At 40.9% G+C, this 22,470-nt stretch overlaps 1 protein-coding gene across 1 annotated transcript in view; it reads left to right on the forward strand.

Moving 5' to 3' along the window:
- The window catches only part of SP7 (Sp7 transcription factor), a 32,858-nt gene extending 20,951 nt beyond the window's left edge, over positions 1-11,907 (forward strand). Inside the window, exon 2 of the mRNA XM_077483850.1 lies at positions 6,256-11,907. Coding sequence (XP_077339976.1) covers positions 6,256-7,512 — 1,257 coding nt within the window. The 3' untranslated portion in view covers positions 7,513-11,907. The remainder of the gene's footprint in view (positions 1-6,255) is intronic.
- Positions 11,908-22,470: the final 10,563 nt, after the last annotated feature.

Raw genomic sequence — 22,470 nt, forward strand, 5'->3', positions numbered from 1 at the left:
AAGTGTAATGTAACGTATGTTCTGTTAGAGTATAAATATATCACCTTCCACTCTATTTCGGTCACTCCAAATTGTGTTTAAAGCTGAAGTTTAGATAAATATACACGTTTTAGTGGTTCTAAAACCTTAACATTTTTTTACCTTTAATGCATTGCCTGCATTAAGGTAAGAAATGTTTAGGTATTAGTATCGCTCCCTCACCCCCATACTTACTTGAGCCCTCAGTTGATCCAGCGTTGTACCCCAGTGTCTTTGTCTATGGAAAGCATGGCTCAGGATCAAGCCTGCAGGTGTACCACCATAGGAAGTGGCTTCCTATGGTGGCTTACCAAGAAGAGGAGAAACCAAGGAACACTGGCAGGGGACCCCAGAAGAGGAGGATCAGGGATGCTCTGTGCAATTCTAGAGCAGGTAAGTATAACATGTTTGATATTTGAAAAAATAAATTGTCCTTTTACAACCACTTTAAATCCAGTTATGTATACATTTATTGAAAAAAGAATTGCGTTTTTTTTTTTTTTTTTTTAATACAGCTAACATAGGTACCCAGACCATTTTGCTGGGCAAAGACCAGAGCACTTTTTGCGATTCGGCACTGCGTCTCTTTAACTGACAATTGCGCGGTCGTGCAACGTGGCTCCCAAACAAAATTGACGTCCTTTTTTTTCCCCCACAAATAGAGCTTTCTTTTGGTGGTATTTGATCACCCCTACCTTTTTTTTTTTTTTTTTTTTTTGCTATAAACAAAAGCGTAAATTTTGAAAAAAACGCATTCTTTTTTTTACATTTTGCTATAATATCCCCCAAAAATATATAAAAAAAATATATTTTTTTTCCCCTTAGTTTAGGCCGATACATATTCTTCTACATATTTTTGGTAAAAAAAAATCACAATAAACGTTTGGTTTGCGCAAAAGTTATAGCTTTATAGCTATAGTTTACAAAATAGGGTATAGTTTTATGCCATTTTTATTAATATTTTTTTTTTTTTTACTAGTAATGGCAGCGAACATCGATTTATTTATTTATTTGTTTATCCTGACTGCAACATTATGACGGACACATCGGACATTTTTGACACATTTTTGGGCCCATTGTCATTTATACAGCAATTAGTGCTATACAAATGCACTGATTCCTGTGTAAATGACACTGGCAGTGAATGGGGTTAACCACTAGGGGGCAGTGTAAGGGTTAAGTATGTCCTGGGGAGTGAGTCTAACTGTGGGGTGGCATGGTTACGTGTGACACATCACTGATCTCTGCTCCCAATCACAGGGAGCAGAGATCAGTGACACTGACGCTAGGCAGAACTGGGAGATACTTGTTTACATTAGCATCTCCCCATTCTTCCTCTCCATGAGGCGATTGCGGGTATCTCCGCGGCGATCGAGTCCACGGGACCCAGGACCCAACTTACGGAGGTGGCACGTCGGCAAATTTAAAGGGATGTACAGGTACGCCCATTTGCCCAGTCGTGTCATGAATGGACACAGGGAGCTGTGACTTGGCTTGGGTGCCCCCATAGCAAGCTGTTTTCTGTGGGGGCACTTGACAGGAGGGAGGGGCCAGGAGAGCAGAAGAGGGAAACAAGAAGAGGAAGATCCAGACTGCTCTGTGCAAATCCACTGCAACAGAGCAGGTAAGTATAACATGTTTGTTATTTTTATAGTGTAGCGGATGACATTTTGGACAAAGTGTCATTCCATTGTAAATTTAGTTTTTTGCCTCAGAACGGTAATGGGCTTTAAGGGTTAATTATGTAGGTTAACTTTGACATCAGTTTGGCTGGGCTGTAGTAGAGTTCTGCCTCGTCATGTGTACAGTGAGGTGCACATGACAGGCCAGAACCAGGCCTGGTTGGACGTTTTGGGTATCAGCTTCCTTGGAGCCAATCAGTGGGTGTGCCGGGCCCCGCTGAGGAGTCTGGGGAGGGGTACTTAAGATGTTGAGGTCACATGTTACGGGTTGTTGGTTCGGGAGGCCTTAGCGGTCTGTTCTTGATTTCTGGACCGGGGTAGCCCCACGAGGGGTCCCGGTCGCGGGAGCATTCGACGCTCCGCAACATGCTTTGGTTGGCTAACCCCAATAGACCAGCCTGGTCCGGGGTAGGGATCCGTCTGTTCCCGAGTCTCGGAACCGGCTGGTCCGAGGCGCAGTGACTGAGGGAGGATTCAAGGTGTCCGGGTGTGTTCTTGGCTAGGAGGGACACCACAGCTCGTGAAGGTGACCGGGGAGGACTCTTCGGAGGAGGGCCAACAAGCTGGCATCCTGAGAAGTGCCTGGTTACTGAGTTGGGAAGGACATTGAATAATCCATGCTTTTTCCAGTACTATCAAGGAGACAGAGAATGTTCCAGGTACTGAGGAAAAGGTTCCTGTTCACTTTCAGTTACAACTTGTTCAAGGTCAGAGATTTTACAAGTTCTGAATTAAAGTGCTGATTGCCATAATCTCTGCCCAGAGATTTGTTCAGCCTTGAAGCACCCAGCTGCGAGTGGCTACTCTCTGGGTGGTACTAGAGACTTTGTTATGTCTGCAGTTCAAGGTGCCTGAATTCCTCACTCTTGCCCTGTTCCTATATGAGACTGTGTTGTTGGATGTTACCCCTGCAAAGAAAAAACCTTTCAAAAGGACTTTATTGGTGTCAGCGTCCAAAGTTGTTGGGTATCAACCCTGGGAACCCCTAGACGTGAAAAAACAAGCCAAGCGGAGGTAACTGGTAAGCCCAAAAAGTTAAGGCCGCCCTACAAAGGCTTGTGGCCACTACACGAGGAAAAACAAATGAGACTTTAGTATCACTTTAAAGGTTTATGTTGGTTCCTGGAATGCCATTTACAGCAGGACATGGAGGGAGGGGGGTTAATTGGGTTCTATTTCATTGTACAGTGTTGTCAAATTAATTCTCAGAGCAGGAACGCGTAAAAGACCTAGTCGGTGTATTATGGTTTTCATTGTTCAAGCAAGCACTACTGTATTCTTTAACCACTTGCTTACTGGGCACTTAAACCCCCCTCCTGCCCAGACCAATTTTTAGCTTTCAGCGCTGATGCACTTTGAATGACAATTGCGCGGGCATACAACACTGTACCCAAATGACATTTTTAGCATTTTTTTCCCACAAATAGAGCTTTCTTTTGGTGGTATTTAATTACAGCTGGGAGTTTTATTTTTTGCTAAACAAACAAAAAAAGATGCAAAATAAAAAAAATAAAAAAATCATGTTTCATAGTTTGTTATAAAATTTTGAAAACAGGTAATTTTTCTCCTTCATTGAAATGCGCTGATGAGGCGGCACTGGTGGGCACTGATAGGCTGCACTGGTGGGCACTGATAGGCACAGTTAAGGCGACACTAATAGGCACAGATAAGGTGGCACCGATAGGCACATAGACTCGCTGATCACAGAGCGCGCCGCGCACACTCCTCAGGGGGGCGCGCAGGCCTCTCGTGAACGAGACGACGTCAATAGATGTAGTCCCGGCAAAGCAGTACCGCGCTGTAGCCGTCATTCGGCTATAGTGCGGATCCCTAGTGGTTATTAATAATAATAATAATAATAATAATGATAATAATAATAATAGCAGAGAAAGTTGTGTCGTCCTCCAGATTGAGTGGTGTTCCACAAAAGTGGATTAACAGTCTCAAATATTTCTGGTGAAACAGTTCACATTTCAACTGTAAATCTAACTGGCTAAAATTTAGATTTCACATTTGTAACCTCCGAGATAAAATGTAATGATTGGTATCCTCGGTCCTCTTTCTGCTCAAGAACTACAAGTTCCAGCATGTTTTTATAGGCAGAGGTTGTCAAACACAACAGGCCTGTAGGTTGTACCCAATGCGAGTGGCTGCAGATTAATTTCACATAGACTTTCACCTTTTCACCAAGATTTTAGCATTTGCCTATTAAGCTGGTTAGACATGGAGCCAATTTCAGCCCGTTTCTGATGAACTGTCTGAAATTCACTCAATGGGTGACCCCATTGGCTCCTTCCTGCCTGACATCCTTTGATTAAAAAATCAAGAAACCTGCGTTATGGCCTTCACTAGTTCCTAATAAGCCTCACATTTTATATATCTCTTTTCTTGCATACTTGGAGCATACAAGGATTGTACGCTGCTCTACCAAATGATCTTCTTTCTTTATTTTTCTAAAATCAGTTAATAAGAAGTTTTTGAGACTAAAAAAATCTAGGAACCGGACAAAAAATTGTTGGCTGAACAGCTCCTTCTTCCAGACAGATGCAGGGACTGTTTAGTTATGTTGACGGCTATTAGAATACAATTGCTGCAGTGGGAGATTTGTCTATCTGTGCTGTTTAGTTTATGTGAAGAGCTAATATCACTATTGCCTAGTACATGAGCTGAATGTCAGGAGATATCAGCTGGTTCAATAAAAACCATCCGACATTCGACCCGTGTGCATGTCAGTCGGTCTGACAGAAGCCGGCTTCTGTCGGACGAGCATGCTGGAAAACCAGTAGTCGAATGGCTCCCGATTAGCGCTCTCAGCTAATGGCGGAGTGTTCTGGCGGGGGGCTGTCTGAACACAACTGCTCAGCTGGGTAGATCGCTGTAATAACGTTGAATCGTTAGTATGGTGGCTCCAACCAGTGCGGTCAGCGAGTTGAACGAAAGAAAACTGTTAGCCCTTGTACACATGGTCGGAGATTCCAGCAACCAAATCCGTCGGATTTTGTCCGACGGATTTTATCCGAAACTGTTGTATACACACGGTCGGACAAAGTTGTTGGAAAATCCGACGTGATGACGTTATTTCCTTACGACGGGACTATGTTCAGGCTAGTAGCCAATAGCTTTGGTCTAGGAATTTGATCTGAGCATGCGTGGCACTTTGTCCGATCGGAATTCTCTACACATGATCGGAGTATGTCCGATCGGAGCATTTTGTCGGAAAATATTTCCGGCAAGTTGGAAAAGTTGGTCCGACGGATATTCCGACGGAAACAGTCCGATGCAGACCACATACAGTCGGAATATCCGACAAAACGCTCCGATCTGACACATTCCGATGGAATCTCCGACCGTGTGTACAAGGGCATAGTGTGTACCAAGCTTTAGGCTGGCCATACATGTTCAATTTTCTTGTACAATTTTCTTTTAGATTTACCAAAAACCATATAATATGAGGCCAAAATTAAATAACTTTCAATCGTATCCAACAAGGCAGGCCCTTGCACTACATAGTTTAAGGTAAATCTAAAGGAAAATTGAACATGTATGGCCAACCTTATTCTGATTAGAGCAGGGCTGATACAAGATTACAGTGTCAGGGCAAACTACTGTGAAATCTGGAATTGATCCCTATCATGGAGAGGCTGGGGTTATAAGGGTTAACTAGACAGTGGGGTGAGAGTCAATATATAATGGACTAATATACTAATATAAAAGGATATGGTCACAGGAGTATGTACAGTATATCACAGGTAAAATAACCCCACACTCAGCAAGTGTGCAAAAATAAATAATTGTGCTCCCGGTTGGGGAAATTTACTCCATTTATGGGTATGAACTGTATATGTAAAAATATGTAATATATATATATATATATATATATATATATATATATATATGTATATGTGTGTATATATAATATTTATTTATACAATTCTTTATATATTTATTTTTTTATTACCTGCTAGGTCAGTGTTTAAACTCTATTTCTGCTAATGCAGTGTGTGGACTGTGGTAGCGGTTGTTTAGCAGAGCTTACCCCTGAGACACTGAATACTTGTACATACAGAGACACTTCTGTGTGAATTTTAACCATAAAACAAGTATATGCCACAGTTTCTAAACCCAAGTGACCAAAAGCACTGCCATCAAACATTACAGAATATTACCTCTGTAAACAAAGTACATGGTGGTTCTATTGGATTTTCCATGGATAACAAATAAGCATCCATAAATCCATGTTTAGTAGACCATGTGATGGAAAATGAAATTTAGATGAAATCCAAGTTCTATCTATGGTTGTAAGGACCTTCTACTTCAAGCCACATCCACGTTTAGACAAATTATGCTACCTTTGTGAAAATATTATTCCATTGCTATGTTCTTGTAATCTGAACATTTCAGTGTCTGGTGTGGATGACCTGTACTATTGCTTCAGAGTGTATGCAGAGATAAGTAGCTCTACAACACAGTCTAGTATTTATTCTGGTATTTGGGACATTGAATGTTATGCCTGGTATTTTATGTTCATAAGAGGAATTCTATTTTTATTTTTCAGGAAGAAGCTCGATATGTATCAAGTCCTCTAGCAATGCTAACTGCTGCCTGCAATAAGTTTGGAGGTTCAAGTCCTATTAGGGATCCTCCACCATCATTGAAATCTGGACCAAAAAAGTCTTATAGTCCTATAAATGACTTTAGTGCAACTAAACTAATGGATGGATACTCTTCTACATACTTGGGAGGAAGCAATTTAATGGCACCATGTGGGACACCACCTGCTCCAAGTTATGGTGGCGACTACACCTCCTTTTCCCATTCATTCTCTTCTTCAGGATGCCAGGAGCCCAAGAGTCTTTCAACAGCTGAGTGTGTTCCAGGAGTATACACCTCTCTAGATGTAGGACATCCCTACAGCTCATGGTACAAAACCGGAATCCATCATCCTGGGATCTCTGGTTCACCCACTGGAACAGGAGGCTCTTGGTGGGATATGCATCCTAATAGCAACTGGCTCGGCAACCAGCAACAACCAGATGGGTTAGCTGCATCTATGCCACCTGTGACAAGCCCAGCAGGTATGAGCAACCAGTACACTGCTGAATACACCACATTGACACCTGCCACGTATCCATCTGTGGGATTCCCATCCATATCTCCTTCATCCAGTCCTTCCCCATCTGCTCATATTCTATCACAATCTCAGCACTCACTAGGGCCAGATATGTACAAGCCAAAACTTCTTACTGCTAGTCCATTGCTTGAGGCTCCAGGGCCAATGAAGCCTCAAAGAGCCTCATCCTATGGGAATACTGGACGTCCATCATGTGACTGCCCAAATTGCCAAGAACTAGAGAGATTAGGAGCTTCTGCAGCAGGGCTGAAGAGAAAACCTGTACATAGCTGTCATATTCCAGGCTGTGGTAAGGTCTATGGCAAAGCATCTCATCTTAAGGCTCACCTACGTTGGCATACAGGAGAAAGGCCATTCGTCTGCAACTGGCTATTCTGTGGAAAACGATTCACACGCAGTGATGAGCTTGAGCGTCATGTGCGCACCCACACTCGTGAGAAAAAATTCACGTGTCCTCTCTGTGCAAAAAGATTTACACGCAGTGATCACCTAAGCAAGCATCAGCGGAGTCATGCTGAGCAAAATGGAACAAAGGAAGGTGGTGTTCAGGGTGATGGTGGTGGAGGTTCTGTAGAAGGACCAAGAGAAGAAGGACCAGTGGCAACAGAAGGATCCCCTGTTGGCTCTAGCCAGGACAGATCATCTAGTAGTCCTGGACAAGGAGGTTTGTTGGAGATATGAGGACAGTAGCTGAAGAAATTCAAATACCTATTGTTGGAATTTCAAGAACTGTCCAAACAGTCCAGAGCCATCATGGTGAAGATCCATTAAATACTGTAACTGCAGTTGGGTCCAAAACGTCTGACAAGTCTGTTGTGTGGCAAAGTAGACAAGTGACTAACGATATATTTTTATCAGGAAGGACTAACAAGCTTGAAAATGTCATAGATCAGAAACGGCTCCCTTTTTAAATTAGCGAAAAAGTAGCTGAAACAGAGATGGTTGTGATTTGTAAGATCAATATTTTAAAAGTATGAAGGAAGTCCATCAACATGATGCCTTTCCCTTTTGGACCATTTTGTTTGTACTTTCTTCTGCCAGTGTTAAATGTTTTGTAGAATTTTATTGATACAGATGATGTCTACCTCTCAGCGTTCAGGAAAAGTTTTCTGCTAGCCTGTTAAAATGCACAATGGTGAAGCAATGGAATGGAGACCTCCCAAAAGAGCCCAGACTAATGTAACCACAATAGGACACTCTTTTTATTCTTATTCCACTAATTTGTTGGTGCTGTTATGTATGTTGCACTTTTCAATTAATATTGTTATAATCATACAGTTTTTTTTTTTTTTTGTTTTTTTTTGTTTTATGTCGAAGTAGGTTTAGTCATACATTTTTTCTTTTTCCTAAAAAGCTAAAATTGTATAGGCACATATGTATATGTGCATACAAGCTGATAATTTTATAGTATTTCTAATTACTATATTCTGATATTTATTAAAACAATGTACAAAGGAAACAATTTGCCCATAATGTGGTACTCAATTGTAACCGTCCCTTACCAACACTCTTCATCACACTGTTAATCTGTAGGAGCAAAGAGTGTAAGTCCCATGTAACCTCCATGTTGTTCTGGTTTGACCTTGCACTGGGCTAATACCTCTCACTCCGCACCCCTACGTGACAGTGATTGAAACTGGCAATTGGTTGCTCTGAAACAGCACTGGTAGAGGAAAGGGAGCAGAGAAGAATTAAGGCAGAATTGGGCCCTAGGAAAAATTACAGTATCTCTATTGAAAGGAACTCCAATAGGCACAAAAAAACACCCCATTGGCATTGTCTGTACTGACATGGACCCCATCAGACACTGAATGCCTTCAGGTGCATTCTTACTGGAAAGTGACAGCCAGAAAAAAAACAAATGTGCCATATAACAGGATCGTGATAGATTGTATGTATTTGGCAACTGAAGGTTCAGTTTACATAAAACTGATATTTTGGCTGCGAATAATGACCGGTGCCTGTTGGTGACTCAAGATGCATGATTTTGCTGGGTTTACCCTTACCTTCTGCTCCATGAAGTCTCACTGCTAAACTGTCTGATTAGAATTCCAGTACAGAAAATGATATGTCGCTATAATGGCTGGATTTGCAATGTTCAGAACAGGTATCTAGTCAACAGAATCTCCCTTCCTAATCAAATTTAAATATAAATCCGTTTTGGATGTGCTGATCCTTTTTAAAGAAAACCTGTCATGGGAAAAACTTGGCATGTGCCATTACTGGTAGATCCTTTTGAAAATGTTAGTTGGCAGGCTGTCTCATTGACTTTTTGACTTTAATACTCTTGAGTCATTGACATGGGACAGGTATTTTGATGAGGACTTCTCACATGTCAATAGACTTTCCTGATACTTGATCTTGAATATATTGATTCAAAAGGTTTGGAAGTCAGTGGATCAGGCATCCACAATGGCAGCCGGCATATTTTAATGTTTACTTTAAGTATAGTAAACTGCTCATATACAAGACATGTTGAGTACCTTTTCTAAGACTTGTATTACCTTATTTAAGATCACTAAGCTAAACATGTACAGTACATTTACAAATACTGTAGACTTACTATTGCCTACAGACCTAGTCTCTTCCCCATTAGCTGCTGTGGTTTGGCAATATAAAATGGTGGTAAAATGGGACTTTTGGTGTCTCTGTACAAGAGCCACTGTATCAGGTGTAAAAGAGGATACCAGTGTTGACTAAAAAGCTGGTCATCAGGTTAAAATGATTTTGATATTTTCCCACTGATATATGCAGAGTGCAGTAATGAACCATTGCTGAGATTATCTCAGTATAGGGTGCTTGTCCAAAAGGGCAAATAATATGTGCTTCTCTTGCATTTTATGAGAGTCTGATCCTGCACAAACACAATTGCTGGATAGATAGCTATTGTCGGTGCGATACTGTAAACACAAGATGATGCTGCATTCCAATAATGGCTTTAGGGGACTTGCAGTCATTTTCCAAGATTATGAGCACAAAATTATTATTATTTTTTTTCCCTCCACTTTCTATATACAGTATGTTGGTAGGATTCATTAAATTTGTTTTAACCATTTTACTTTTAAGATTTGCTTAAAGGTATTCCTAGGTGCTGTTTGGCTTAGAGAAGATGGACTGCACAGATTAGTAGATATACATTTGTTTTATTCCTGAATTTGTGTTCAATAAACACACCATGGTCTCTCTTCTGAAGTTCAAACATTAGGACGGTCAGAATTGTCATCAATGATCCTAGTTCCTAGTTTTTTTTATTTTTTATTTAAAGCCCAATTCTGGGCTGGCAGAAAAATAAAATTTCATGCAGTGGCCCACTATCTTTATTTTCAAGCTTTTTCCCTTTATGTTTACCTGGTGATTCTGCTAGTAACACATTCCCAGTCTTAGAGTGACAACACTCACTCACACATTTTTGACCCGTTCCTCAACTCCAAATCACAGGTTGGTGTTTTGTGGGGGTTTTCTTTTTTCCTCAGATGACTGAGATCAATGTAATTGATAAATTGGCATAGGCCGCTCAGGAACTTATGGGTATTTTTTTTGAACTTCTCAAAATGATCCAACAAAGTTATTTTAATAATATATATTCAACAGACCAAAATGGACCAAATTAGAGACTTTCATGGTTGTAGATTACATACACATGAAGCAGATTGCTAAAGAGGATGATCATGCATCCCATTGAATTCTGTGTAAGGCTAAGTTTAGATGTGTGGCAGACCTTTTGCAGTGATTTACTTTTCAGAGGTGGTTGGCAGGTGATCCTCAACACCTGTTTTTTACCCTGTAAATGCCACCTTTCAGTGCCACAACAATGTGCAATGAATGTGGTTGCAGGGCAGTTGTGGCATGGCTCCATTCACTTAAAGCCCCACCAAAACTAAACATTACCTAAATCTAAACACAGGAGTAATGGCTGTGTTAAGGACAGGATAGGTCTACTTCCACCATATAATAAAGCCAGCCATAGACCGAATGATTGCAGGAAAGAAAATAACTTGATTTACCCATCAATACAGTCAGTGTTGATGCAGGAATCCCTCCCATGGAGCCATTGCGTTCTCCGGGCAGGGGAGGCCTTTCCCGCTGGGAGAACACAGTGATTACTGCTAGCAGCTATACTAACCGATAGCAATACTTGTATGTAAAATCCAACAGGCTGGTTGTACCCAAGTTGATTGATAGATCAACTTGGGTACAAATAGCCTGTGCATACATGGTTCGAATCTCTGCCGGACCCTGCTGAATCAGCCAAGATTCAAGCCATCTATGGCCAGCTTTAGTGTAGTACTGATTTTGAAGAAAAAAATTGGATGAATTATCGTTCAGGTACAGCCTTCTACATATGAGGAAAAATTAGAGATGTCAAATTTACAGAGAACACAAACAAGCTAACATCACAAACTCTAAACAGCTATATCCAAAGCTATAGCCATATTGAGCCATTGTACTTCCTTAATTAGTATGGAACACCTTTTCCTATTATGTCTCAATTCTGGACAGTGTTGCCTTAGGAAAGGAATGCAATAAAATGTATTTTTTAATGTCTTAAATAAATGTTAATATAATGTTCCAATTTTTTAAAGTTAATTATTCCTGTAAATATTTTAAGGTATGTGCATTTTGTATTAGTTAATACTTTATCTATTAAAGTGCCTTCCACTAAGCTCCTTATAAAAACTGGGCTTATTTAAATGTCCTTCGTGACAGTCCTGTGCAGCCATCATGCAGTACTCTGAACTCCTTATATGCTGTGGATATGCACTTTTTGAGATCTTGGAGATTTGCACTCTTTATTTTTTTATCTTTTTGAAGGAAGTATTTGAAGCTTACATGTCAGAATGTCTTTCAGTGTTCATCGCAGACTCTGTTTTCATAGAAAAGGTAAATGCTAAGAAATATGCAGAGATTTTCTATTTTTTTTTTTTAAAGATGGCGCTGACTGTTCAGATCTCAAGGGCCAGTATTCTCCCTTGCTTTAATTCACATAAGCATACTAGTGTGCCTGCTTGTTGTTGGCCCTTGAGGAGTAAAATTGGCAGCTTTGTTTTTAAATATATAAATTGTTATATATTAATTGAACGCTATTTATTTGTAATTTTTGCTTCAATAAAAAGTAAAAATTCAGTCTTCTGCTTCTGCAAATTAGAGGTTTGCATTTTTTTTGTGTGTAACAGTTTTATTTTTAAACACGTTTTAAACCTTTGAATATTTAAAAGAGAAGTGTGAGAATTGAAAATGACAGACAAATATACTCGCCTAGATGGCTGCAGCAGCAGCTGTCCCCCTTTGCCTCCATATCAAGAACTGAGTGATCAAAGACAGTTGATTGCTCAGTTCTTGGTCCTCATTGAGCTAAGAGTTGGTGACTGTGAGTTACCAGCTCATTGCTATGTCCCTCTGGAGCTCACTGGAGCACTGGACCATGCAGAGGACAGGAATGACTGGCTCAGGCTCTCAGTGGTATGCCAAGAGGCTGAGCCAGCTGCCGGTCAAGATTCTGGGCAGATTGCAACATTAAATTTGGGATCCCTGCAGAACCTGGATAGGCTCTGTGACATCAGCCGACAGCGGGCTTTAGCATTCTAACTATGTATATAACCTACCTGGCCGATGTGCCTGGACGCTGGATATCTACACCACTACTCCAGCAATCTCGCCTTGATTCTGGGTCCCTTGCTATGCTGTTGGCCTGATGCATTCCTAACACAGGAAGTTGGCTGTTCAGCACAGGCACCAGTCAAAGAATGCTTTGCCATGCGTGCTTTGATTGGACAAGGTGAAGAGGCAGGCTGGTGATGTCATGCTTTCCACCTCGTTAGACCAGTAAACACTTTGCGTTCATTCAGAAAATGCAAAGCCTTCTCTGGTCCCCGTCCTGAGTGGTCAGCCTCCTGGATTCACAATGCTGGCTGCTCAGCATGCAGGAGTGTTAGCCAGGTATGGTATATACATAGTTACACTGGTCCAATTTTACTATGTAAAAATATACCATGCCAAGTGTCAATGTCTATAAATACTGTGTTTTGAGACCTCTAACTTGGCCCATTCTCCAGTTGTTGACCAGCTTCCCAGTCCCTGGCTCTGGTGTATCCTTCCCTAGGATTGGCTCACCTAACCAATTCAGTGTATCTGAAGTAAGAAGGGTTGTGTCTGAAATCATCATGATCAAGAAGCTGGTTGCTGTTTGTACAGTAGAAAATCTTGGGCTTTGGGATTTTCCAAAATGATTTAAAGGAAATACCAATGTGCAGACAACTCAAAGTACAGGTCAATTTAAGCTACCTAAAGAAGAAACTTATTTCAGCTTCCTTTTTGAAGGGAATTGTTAAACCCGTTTTTAGTTTTTTAGTTTTTTTTTCATCCATGTCTTATTGGGGAGGAAAGTCCTTGTAGACAGTTACTGGAACAGGTGTCTACATTGACATTTTTGATTTCTAAGTTTCAGTACCAGTGACATTGGTTACCGGAGCAAATATAGGGGGGATCCCTCTGGGAACACAGACAGCAATTAAAGCCTGACAGAGGGTTTAAATTCCATTCACAACTTTACAAAAATAGCTTTAAATAATGGTTTGATTTAAAGTTTACTTGGCATTATGATTATTAAAAAAAAAAAAACCCTTGTACATAAAGTTGCTACTGCCACCGTTTAGTGGAACGCACACCAACCCAGCGTGAGCGAGGTGGCTGTTGCATAAACCTACCTGGTGTATAATGAATGCTATGCAGTTTTTCTTTAGTGCCGAGGCAAGGCACCATCAAAAGGCCATTTGGCTGTTCTGTTTTGAACTTTACATTTTAATAAACAAAATTACACTATGGTCCTGTCCTTTTTCATCTTTTTCTGACCGACTACGAGGAGGAGTGTTCCCCAGGCTTGTCCTATTGACTCCAGCATCCTAAACCAAACCAAGTTTCACCTGACCTGTCTTTTTAATTAAAGGGGTCATGGTGATTTGGTAAGTAGGCTACTTGCCTTTATCCACCGGGTGTGTTCATCTATAAATCGTCCCCATGGTGATGGTGTAAAGACTGACTCGCTTCACATCTTTTATGGACTTTTTTTTGTCATACCACTGATCCAAATTGCTGCTTATAGTTCTAGATTATATTCACTTTGATGATTGTACATGCACTTTTTGATGATTTATAAGCACTTTATTATTGTTGATTGCACAGCACTATTGCACTTTGTTTATGCTATTTAACCATAGTATATAGTGTATATTTAGCTTTATACAACCCACAGTACAAGGTATTTAGTATGGTGTGTTTTTTTCCCCCACAATTCTTTACAAAATCAAGATATATCCCCCCCCCACAAAATTTTCATATTAATAGGTTATTTCTCTCACATAGCATATGCATACTTGAAACTACACCCCCAAAACACATTCTGCTACTCCTCCTGAGTATGGAGATACCACATGTCTTTTGGCAAAGACAAAACTCTCACTCTGCTCCGATATTGCTCTCCCTCCTCAAACGGAGGAGAGCTGTCAATGAGAGATGATCTCATATGTTTACATTTATCATCTCCCATTGGAAAAGGCAATCACGTGGTAAGTGGTCGCTGTGATTGGCTGTGTCCAAGGGATGTGGCCATCACAGGTTTTCCCCGATGCGTGCCCGTGGGGAGCGTGTTTCCGGGAGGACGTACATGGATGCCTTCCCAGCAATTAAGGCTCGCGCTGTGGCCCCCTTTCAGCTATAGTGTGGACATGAGGTGGTTTTAAATGTAAGGACTTATTCTTGCTGGTAGTTAGAAACATTAATATTTGCAAACAAAATGAAGGTTTCCTATTTAGAATAATAAGCTGTCAGGTTTGTAAAACAGAGATATTGGAACCGATTTCAATCATACAGTTTATAGTGTACATGGATTTGGAAAACCATGGGATAACAGAATATTCCTGAAATTAGTTTCATCTCATGTGAAATAATGAATGCATCAATGCAGTGCACGTTATCTCTGCTTTCAGAGCTTGGATTAATTGAATGATTTCACCAAAAATGTAAATATTGTAGAATATACAGCCTCATGCTACATAACTAAGCTCCATTACATTCTGAATAAACTAAATTATAATTGTGTAAAAAGAAAATGATCTAAATTTTCTAAGAATCAAAAAAAACTACTTTTAATTTTTTTTTTTTTTAAATCCTTGATTTTTATCCATCCTGCTCTGAAGGTAAGTGCAAGTGAGACCAAGGCCAGAGAAATATGCTACTCATGTTACAGGTCCAGAATATGAGGAAGACTTGAAGGATCATTCTCTCAGCAATGCTGAGATGCATCTGAATATGCAGTGAGTGGAGCCAGCCTCTCTAGGAGAATTATAAAACTGATTTATATTTTTAACAATTTACACAACTAAGTTTGTACAGTTCTCCTTATATTATTTTTTTTATATTGTATTTAATTTCTTAACCAACTAAAGCTCGTTCAATTAAGAGGGTGCATCCACATGACTGCTGAGAAGCTTGGGTGCAGTATTAACCAGCTAATATATACCCCCCCCCCCCCAAAAAAAAAAGACACCAGATTGATTTAATTTGGAATTAGGGCAAGGCCACAGCTTTATTGAAATGACCAACTTTAACAATATGCAAAATGCTATATAATAATTGCCAGTCGCAGTTATACCGTGAGCATTCATAACAAAAAAAGACAGTCTAAGAGGCCTATCTCCACCATCAGTACAAGACCGACATTAAACTGATTCCAGCCTTAAACTTGAGGGCATGGCCCAGGAATCAATATCCATCGCTTGCAAGGTAAAACTGGCAATAAAGCTGTGACGAAATTCAGTGGGTGGGTGGACAACTCTTGTGACGTCAGGATCTCTTCAGAGTAGTGGGATGTGCCCTTGTGTAGCCTTTTTCTAGAGTTCAGGCTCCACCCAGTAACCTCGTGCCTCAGTCGCCAATCCCATCGGAGCCATTAAAACTCCCTGTGTGGATCACACCCATAGAGGCGATTCAGATCGCATTGTGCGCTATACAAGTATTTCATTCATTCATTCATTCATGTATCTGCCAAGATTCCAGCAGTCAGGGCTCCCTTTCCCTAGGAGGCAGGGAGTGTCAAGGGGCCTTCATTGGTACTTTCAACCAGTCCTGGGTATGGTTCAACCTCTTTGGCCAGTTCATTTGTGTAGTGTAAGTGCTCCAAAATGAGCCCGGGACCACTTGCAATTGCTGGTCCCGGGCGCAGTTCACTTGTGATCTGGGACAGTTTGAGTACAAAGCTAGTTCTCCCCATAGAGAACTGTGTAGTGAGACTTGGATTGCTGGTCAGGTTAGCAGGGGATTGTGCCCAGGAACACTTGTAATCCAAAGCGAGTGCAAACCAGTGGGGAGGGGGAGAATGGTTCTTGGGCACAGTTCAGTTAACCAGGAGCAAGAGTGAGTACATCCTAAGTCTTTAATAAAAAAAAAATGTTCTACAGCAAACTCAAATGCTTCACCTGTCATATTTCACTACAAATTTAAAAGTGAGAATTACAGACATTAGTTATTAACTATGCTTCATTAATAATTCTGTCTAAAAGTGGTTGTAAACTCCCATACATGAATTGTACCTACGGGTAAGCCTATAATAAAGCTTACTTATAGGTACTGGAAATATCTCCTAAATGTGCGCCGTTTAGGAGATATTTACTGTATATGCAGCCGATGACATCATTGGCGCATGTGCTCTGAAGGAACTGCCAACCGTGCCGTTCCTTCAGAGCCCTGTGCTGTAACCAGTGGTTCCCATGAGCATGCATGGAAGTGACCTCATACGGCTCCGGCCAGTCACACAGCCGGAGTACGCGGACCCAGAAGGAAGACGGATGTGGCCTCCAGCAGTGACAATGCATCAGTGGAAGGCTTCATATTCGATATATACTATCACATTATGGCTTTAATTTGCAGGTCAGAAAAAAAATTAACCCTGCGGTTTACTTCCTATTAAAGGTAGCAGTATATGAAGATAAATTCCAACTCCAGCTTTGCTATCATTTTAAGGCCCCTTTCACTTGGGGAGGAATTTGTCCAAGCGGATCCGCCTGCTCATTGGGGGATCTCTCCACTGATCCTCGCTGAGCAGGCAGATGATAGGTCCGTTTCTGCTTCACTGCGACACAGACATAGCCAGCTGTTATCTATGGGGCCGTCAGATTTTAGACCCCTTTCACACTGGGGCGTTTTTCAGGCGCCTGTAAAGCGCTTGAAAGAAGCCTCATCTGCAGTCCCAATGTGAAAGCCCAAGTGCTTTAAGAGCCCTTTCACAATGTCAGCGCCCGAAAAACACTCGTAAAGCGCCGTTTAGACTAGCAGGGCTTTACCAGCATTTTTCGAGCGTTATTGGAGCGCTTTTAACCCCTGCTAGTGGCCAAATAAAGGGTTAAAATCGCCCACAAAACGCTGCTGCCAATAGCGCTTTTCAGGCGTTTTACAGGCGCTTCCCATTGATTTCAATGGGAAGGGGCACTTTAGGAGCGTTGTATTCACCACTCCAAAAGCGCTGCAAAGAAGCTGCTTGCAGGAAATTTTTTGACGCCCTGCCAGCGCAGCGCCTCAGTGTGAAAGCACTCGGGCTTTTACATTGGGATTGTAGTTGCGGCTTATTTCAGGCACTTTTTTTTAAAGCTAAAGCGCCTGAAAAATGCTCCAGTGTGAAAGGGATCTCGGTGTGAAAGCACTCGGGCTTTTACATTGGGATTGCAGTTGCAGCTTCTTTCAAGCGCTTTACAGGCGCTTTTTTGAACACTAAAGCACCTGAAAAACGCCCGAAAAATGCCCCAGTGTGAAAGGGGTCTAAACAGACTGCATGTCCATTTCAATCTGATTGTCATCTGATGTGACCCGACCTGCTGGACAGATGACGAATGTATCCCCATCCGTCTGTTTTTAGCGGACCAGATCGGATGCTGGTGGGTGACGGTGGACAAATGTACGCTAACATCCGTTGCCCCATAGAGAACAATGGGTGGTTCGATTGGGTACGCCTGAAAAACTGACAATTGGTCCTCTGGTGTGCAAGGGGCCTTTAAAGTTTGATTGGGCCAGCTCAGGCCAAACAAACTATTTAAAGTAATAGCAAACCAATGACAATTTCCTTTACTAATACATGTGGCCATTGTCAGCACTGTATAACCTGTATGTAGCATCGGTTACATACAGTATACAGTGCTGGTAGTGGTACTGGGACTTCCTGTCCTGTTCTCGGAACAAAATGAAGTTGTGCAAACCGCTGCTCATTCATTAACAGGAAGTCATGTATTTTTGTCAAAGAATACAAGGCTTTCTCTGAATGGCTGAGGTAGAGAGGCAGGCAGATGATGTCATTATCTCCACCTCAGCCATTTAGAGGAAGCCTTGTATTCACTAACAAAATACAAAGCTTCCTGTGAATGGCTAAGCAGGGCTCAGCCTGACTCAATTTTGTTCTGGCAATGTGACGGAGGTCCCTATGCCTGAACAACGGCTACATTAATTAGTAAGGAAAATTGTTCACTTGGGCCAAGTTGGAACAATTTAAAGTGATAGCAAAGCTGGAGTTAGGCTTGAAGTAAATTTTTTTTAGTAGGAGTACCTGCATTTGATTTGTGCTCAGCCTGTAGAAATCCCCTGTGTCCCCTTGTTTTGGTTAGAGGGGTTAAAACTCTTGCCAGTTTTCTTTTTGTCTGTGTACCACTGGATACTTTTCCATTAATTTCCTGTCCTAGAGGTGCAACAGGAAGTTTGAAGAACATTTCCAAGGTTAAGGGACTTCTCTTAGGCAATTAACCCTGGAACAGGTGTTGCCATTGGACGTTTTGTCCTCACCTCTCTCCCTTTCTTTCTAGATTATAGTGGTGATAACCAGTACAAACAGAAGGGTGGAGCTCCCAATTGGGGACACAGATTCTCTTTTTATTCTTGACTAACTCCTCTTCTCTTTCCATCCAAACGGAAAAAAAGGTATATCTAAACCCAACAACAAAAAATATATTGCACTTTACCAGCCCTTCTGCTTGTCTGACGGCCTACCTGATTGCATATAAATTGAATCTCCTAAAGTTTGACCTCATATTACATGGTTTTGGTAAATCTGAAGGAAAAAATCTGCAGAAAATCTGATAGTGTGTATGGGGCTTAAATCTGGCCATACACCTATACATTATCTGCAGATTTTCTATGGTTAGATGGAAAAAGTGCAACAGATGTTCACTAAACTGTGTGGAAGGAGGAATATCCCACTTTTTCCATCTAACCAGAGAAAATCTGCAGATAATCTATAGGTGTATGGCCAGCTTTAAAGGGGTTGTTAAGGTAAATGTTTTTTCACCTTAATGCATTCTATGCACTACTTAAAACCAGCGTATAACATTTGTGGTGTAAGTGCTGCCGCACGATCGTCTCACCGGTAGGCTGCAGATCTCATCCAACACAGTCTCCGTGTGTGGACCCGGGTCCTTGTCGGCTAACACTCACCCTCTTGCTCGTGTGATCACCGCCCTGACGCGTTTCGTGTTTTCACGTCTTCAGAGAGCGTGATCACACGATATACTAAGCAATCTTATATAGTTATGTGTATTTAGAAACAGGGCGTCGCTAACCTGCACAGTTGCGTCTGTCCCTCCCACCATATTCAGCAGCTGTCAGCAGAGAGTGATCTCCCTGTCTTCCCCTTAGGCCGCTCTACTTCCGGTTCAGCTGTGACCGGAAGTGACGTCTACTTCCGGTTCCGATGTCACCGGGAGTATACGTCTACATCGCTGCGTGTGGGTAAACACTAACCATCCATCCTGCTGAGCTACAATTGTAGTTCGAGTTGGATAGGAATCAATTGGCTTCATTCAAATAATTACATTTCTCAATTCTGCTCCATACATTGTTACACTACTGCATAATGTCTAATACATCATTACACTGCTGTACGTTTTTCCTCCTTGTTTGATATAATATACATGTCAGTGGCTGTGTATTTACTTGTCACTGACCGTGATTTATCGTGCAGTAAGAGTGTAGGAGTGATATATATCTCCTAATACACAATAGTACCATGTAGGGAGTGTCTTATAAGCCTTACCTATATGGGTAAATAATACAGAATTATATATAAAGCCATATATCAATGATATCTGGTATCATATACTATGTGAGCATAGCGGAACTGTTTGGTAAAGATACCTATTACATTTTATATACAAACACAATAGGGTATGAAAATCCAAAATCCAAAAAATAAATAAAAAAAAAATAATAATAAAAAAATAAAAAAAATAATGAAAATAAAAAATAAAGATAAAAATAAAAATAATTATTATTATTTTTATTTTTATCTTTATTTTTTATTTTCATTATTTTTTTTTTTTTATTTTTTTTTTTGGATTTTGGATTTTCATACCCTATTGTGTTTGTATATATAATGTAATAGGTATCTTTACCAAACAGTTCCGCTATGCTCACATAGTATATGATACCAGATATCATTGATATATGGCTTTATATATAATTCTGTATTATTTACCCATATAGGTAAGGCTTATAAGACACTCCCTACATGTTACTATTGTGTATTAGGAGATATATATCACTCCTACACTCTTACTGCACGATAAATCACGGTCAGTGACAAGTAAATACACAGCCACTGACATGTATATTATATCAAACAAGGAGGAAAAACGTACAGCAGTGTAATGATGTATTAGACATTATGTAGTAGTGTAACAATGTATGGAGCAGAATTGAGAAATGTAATTATTTGAATGAAGCCAATTGATTCCTATCCAACTCGAACTACAATTGTAGCTCAGCAGGATGGATGGTTAGTGTTTACCCACACGCAGCGATGTAGACGTATACTCCCGGTGACATCGGAACCGGAAGTAGACGTCACTTCCGGTCACAGCTGAACCGGAAGTAGAGCGGCCTAAGGGAAAGACAGGGAGATCACTCTCTGCTGACAGCTGCTGAATATGGTGGGAGGGACAGACGCAACTGTGCAGGTTAGCGACGCCCTGTTTCTAAATACACATAACTATATAAGATTGCTTAGTATATCGTGTGATCACTCTCTCCGAAGACGTGAAAACACGAAACGCGTCAGGGCGGTGATCACACGAGCAAGAGGGTGAGTGTTAGCCGACAAGGACCCGGGTCCACACACGGAGACTGTGTTGGATGAGATCTGCAGCCTACCGGTGAGACGATCGTGCGGCAGCACTTACACCACAAATGTTATACGCTGGTTTTAAGTTGTTTTAAATGTAAGCATATTATGTAAGGGGGGTAGGGAATTCATTTAATCCTAAATAAAAGGTATCACACTATATGAGACCCCTTGAATCTTTTGCATGTCTACTACCAATGTGAGAGCAATCAGCGGGACACACAGAACCAGACAGAGGAGTTCCACATAGTGGAGATAGGCTCTAAAGTGATTGGAATCTGGTAAGTAGCCATCTATATACATATTCACGGAGGTGGAACAGCTCATGGTGAAGGTGTAGGACCATACCCATATACACCCAGACATCTGAGAAGATTGTATGAATATGAAGGACTGCATTCATTGATGAGGAATAGAGTGTGATCTCAGCCATTAACACTTGGTGTATGGACATTAATTCTGACAAAAGACTTGCTGGTTTTTTAACACTTGGTGTATGGACATCAATTCTGACAAAAGACTTGCTGGTTTTTTAAAAGTACTACATGCTCAACATAGACAAATTATTTTTTGTATATGGAGATGTGGTATTAGCGCTGTTAGTGGTTGTATTTGAATTTTCAGGTTAACCAATTCTTTTGTTTTTTATGCATGATAAGTTTTATTTTATAACGGCAGCTAAATATTAAGAACCATCCCCAGGTGGGAGTAAGTTGACTGCACCCTATGAGCGCTGGGAGTAGAGGTAAGCATATAAATTTTTTTGAGTGCATACCTCTGCCAGATTAGGGTAAGTATAACATGTTTGTTATTTTAAAAAAATAAAAAATTTTACTTTACAATCCCTTTAAACCTCATACACACGATCGGACTTTGCACAAACTTTCCCGTGGATTTTGTACAAAGGGTGTCGGCCGAGAACTTGTATTGCATACACAGGGCAGGACTTTTTCAGCTCTTTACCGCCACCTTTGGTCAACTTCTGTATTGTTGTCTGATCTTTTGCATTGGTTCTGAGCATGCGTGTTTGTACTTTGTACAAAAGTCCTATGGTTTTCTGTACACACGATCAGACTTTGCTCCATCGGACTTTCGTTGCCAGAAAGTTTGTCCGTTCGCACAGCCAACAAAAGTCAGATGAAAACCAAAAAAGTTTGTCAGATGGAGCGTACACACGGTCGGATGAAAACAGCTAATTTGCATGTTTGTTGTCAAAAAGTCTGATCGTGTGTATAGGCCTTTAGAGTTTCAGTTTGTATGAAATCAGACAGGCCCTTGCACTACATGGTTTAGGTAAATCTGAAGACAAAGATCTGCAGAAAATCAAATAGTGTGTATGGGGTCTTACTGGCAGGATCAGCATTAAAAATAAAGGGGGGGGGGGGGGAAAGAAAACCAATGAAGCCACCTCATCTACAGACTAATCATTTGCAATATATTATATTTTTTTAGGTTTGGATACAATTTTATTTATTTTTTAGGGAGTTCAG

Source organism: Lithobates pipiens, unplaced genomic scaffold (assembly GCF_037356315.1).
Source record: "Lithobates pipiens isolate NorthernLeopardFrog02 unplaced genomic scaffold, aLitPip1_a1.2 Scaffold_16, whole genome shotgun sequence".
Taxonomy (NCBI): domain Eukaryota; kingdom Metazoa; phylum Chordata; class Amphibia; order Anura; family Ranidae; genus Lithobates; species Lithobates pipiens.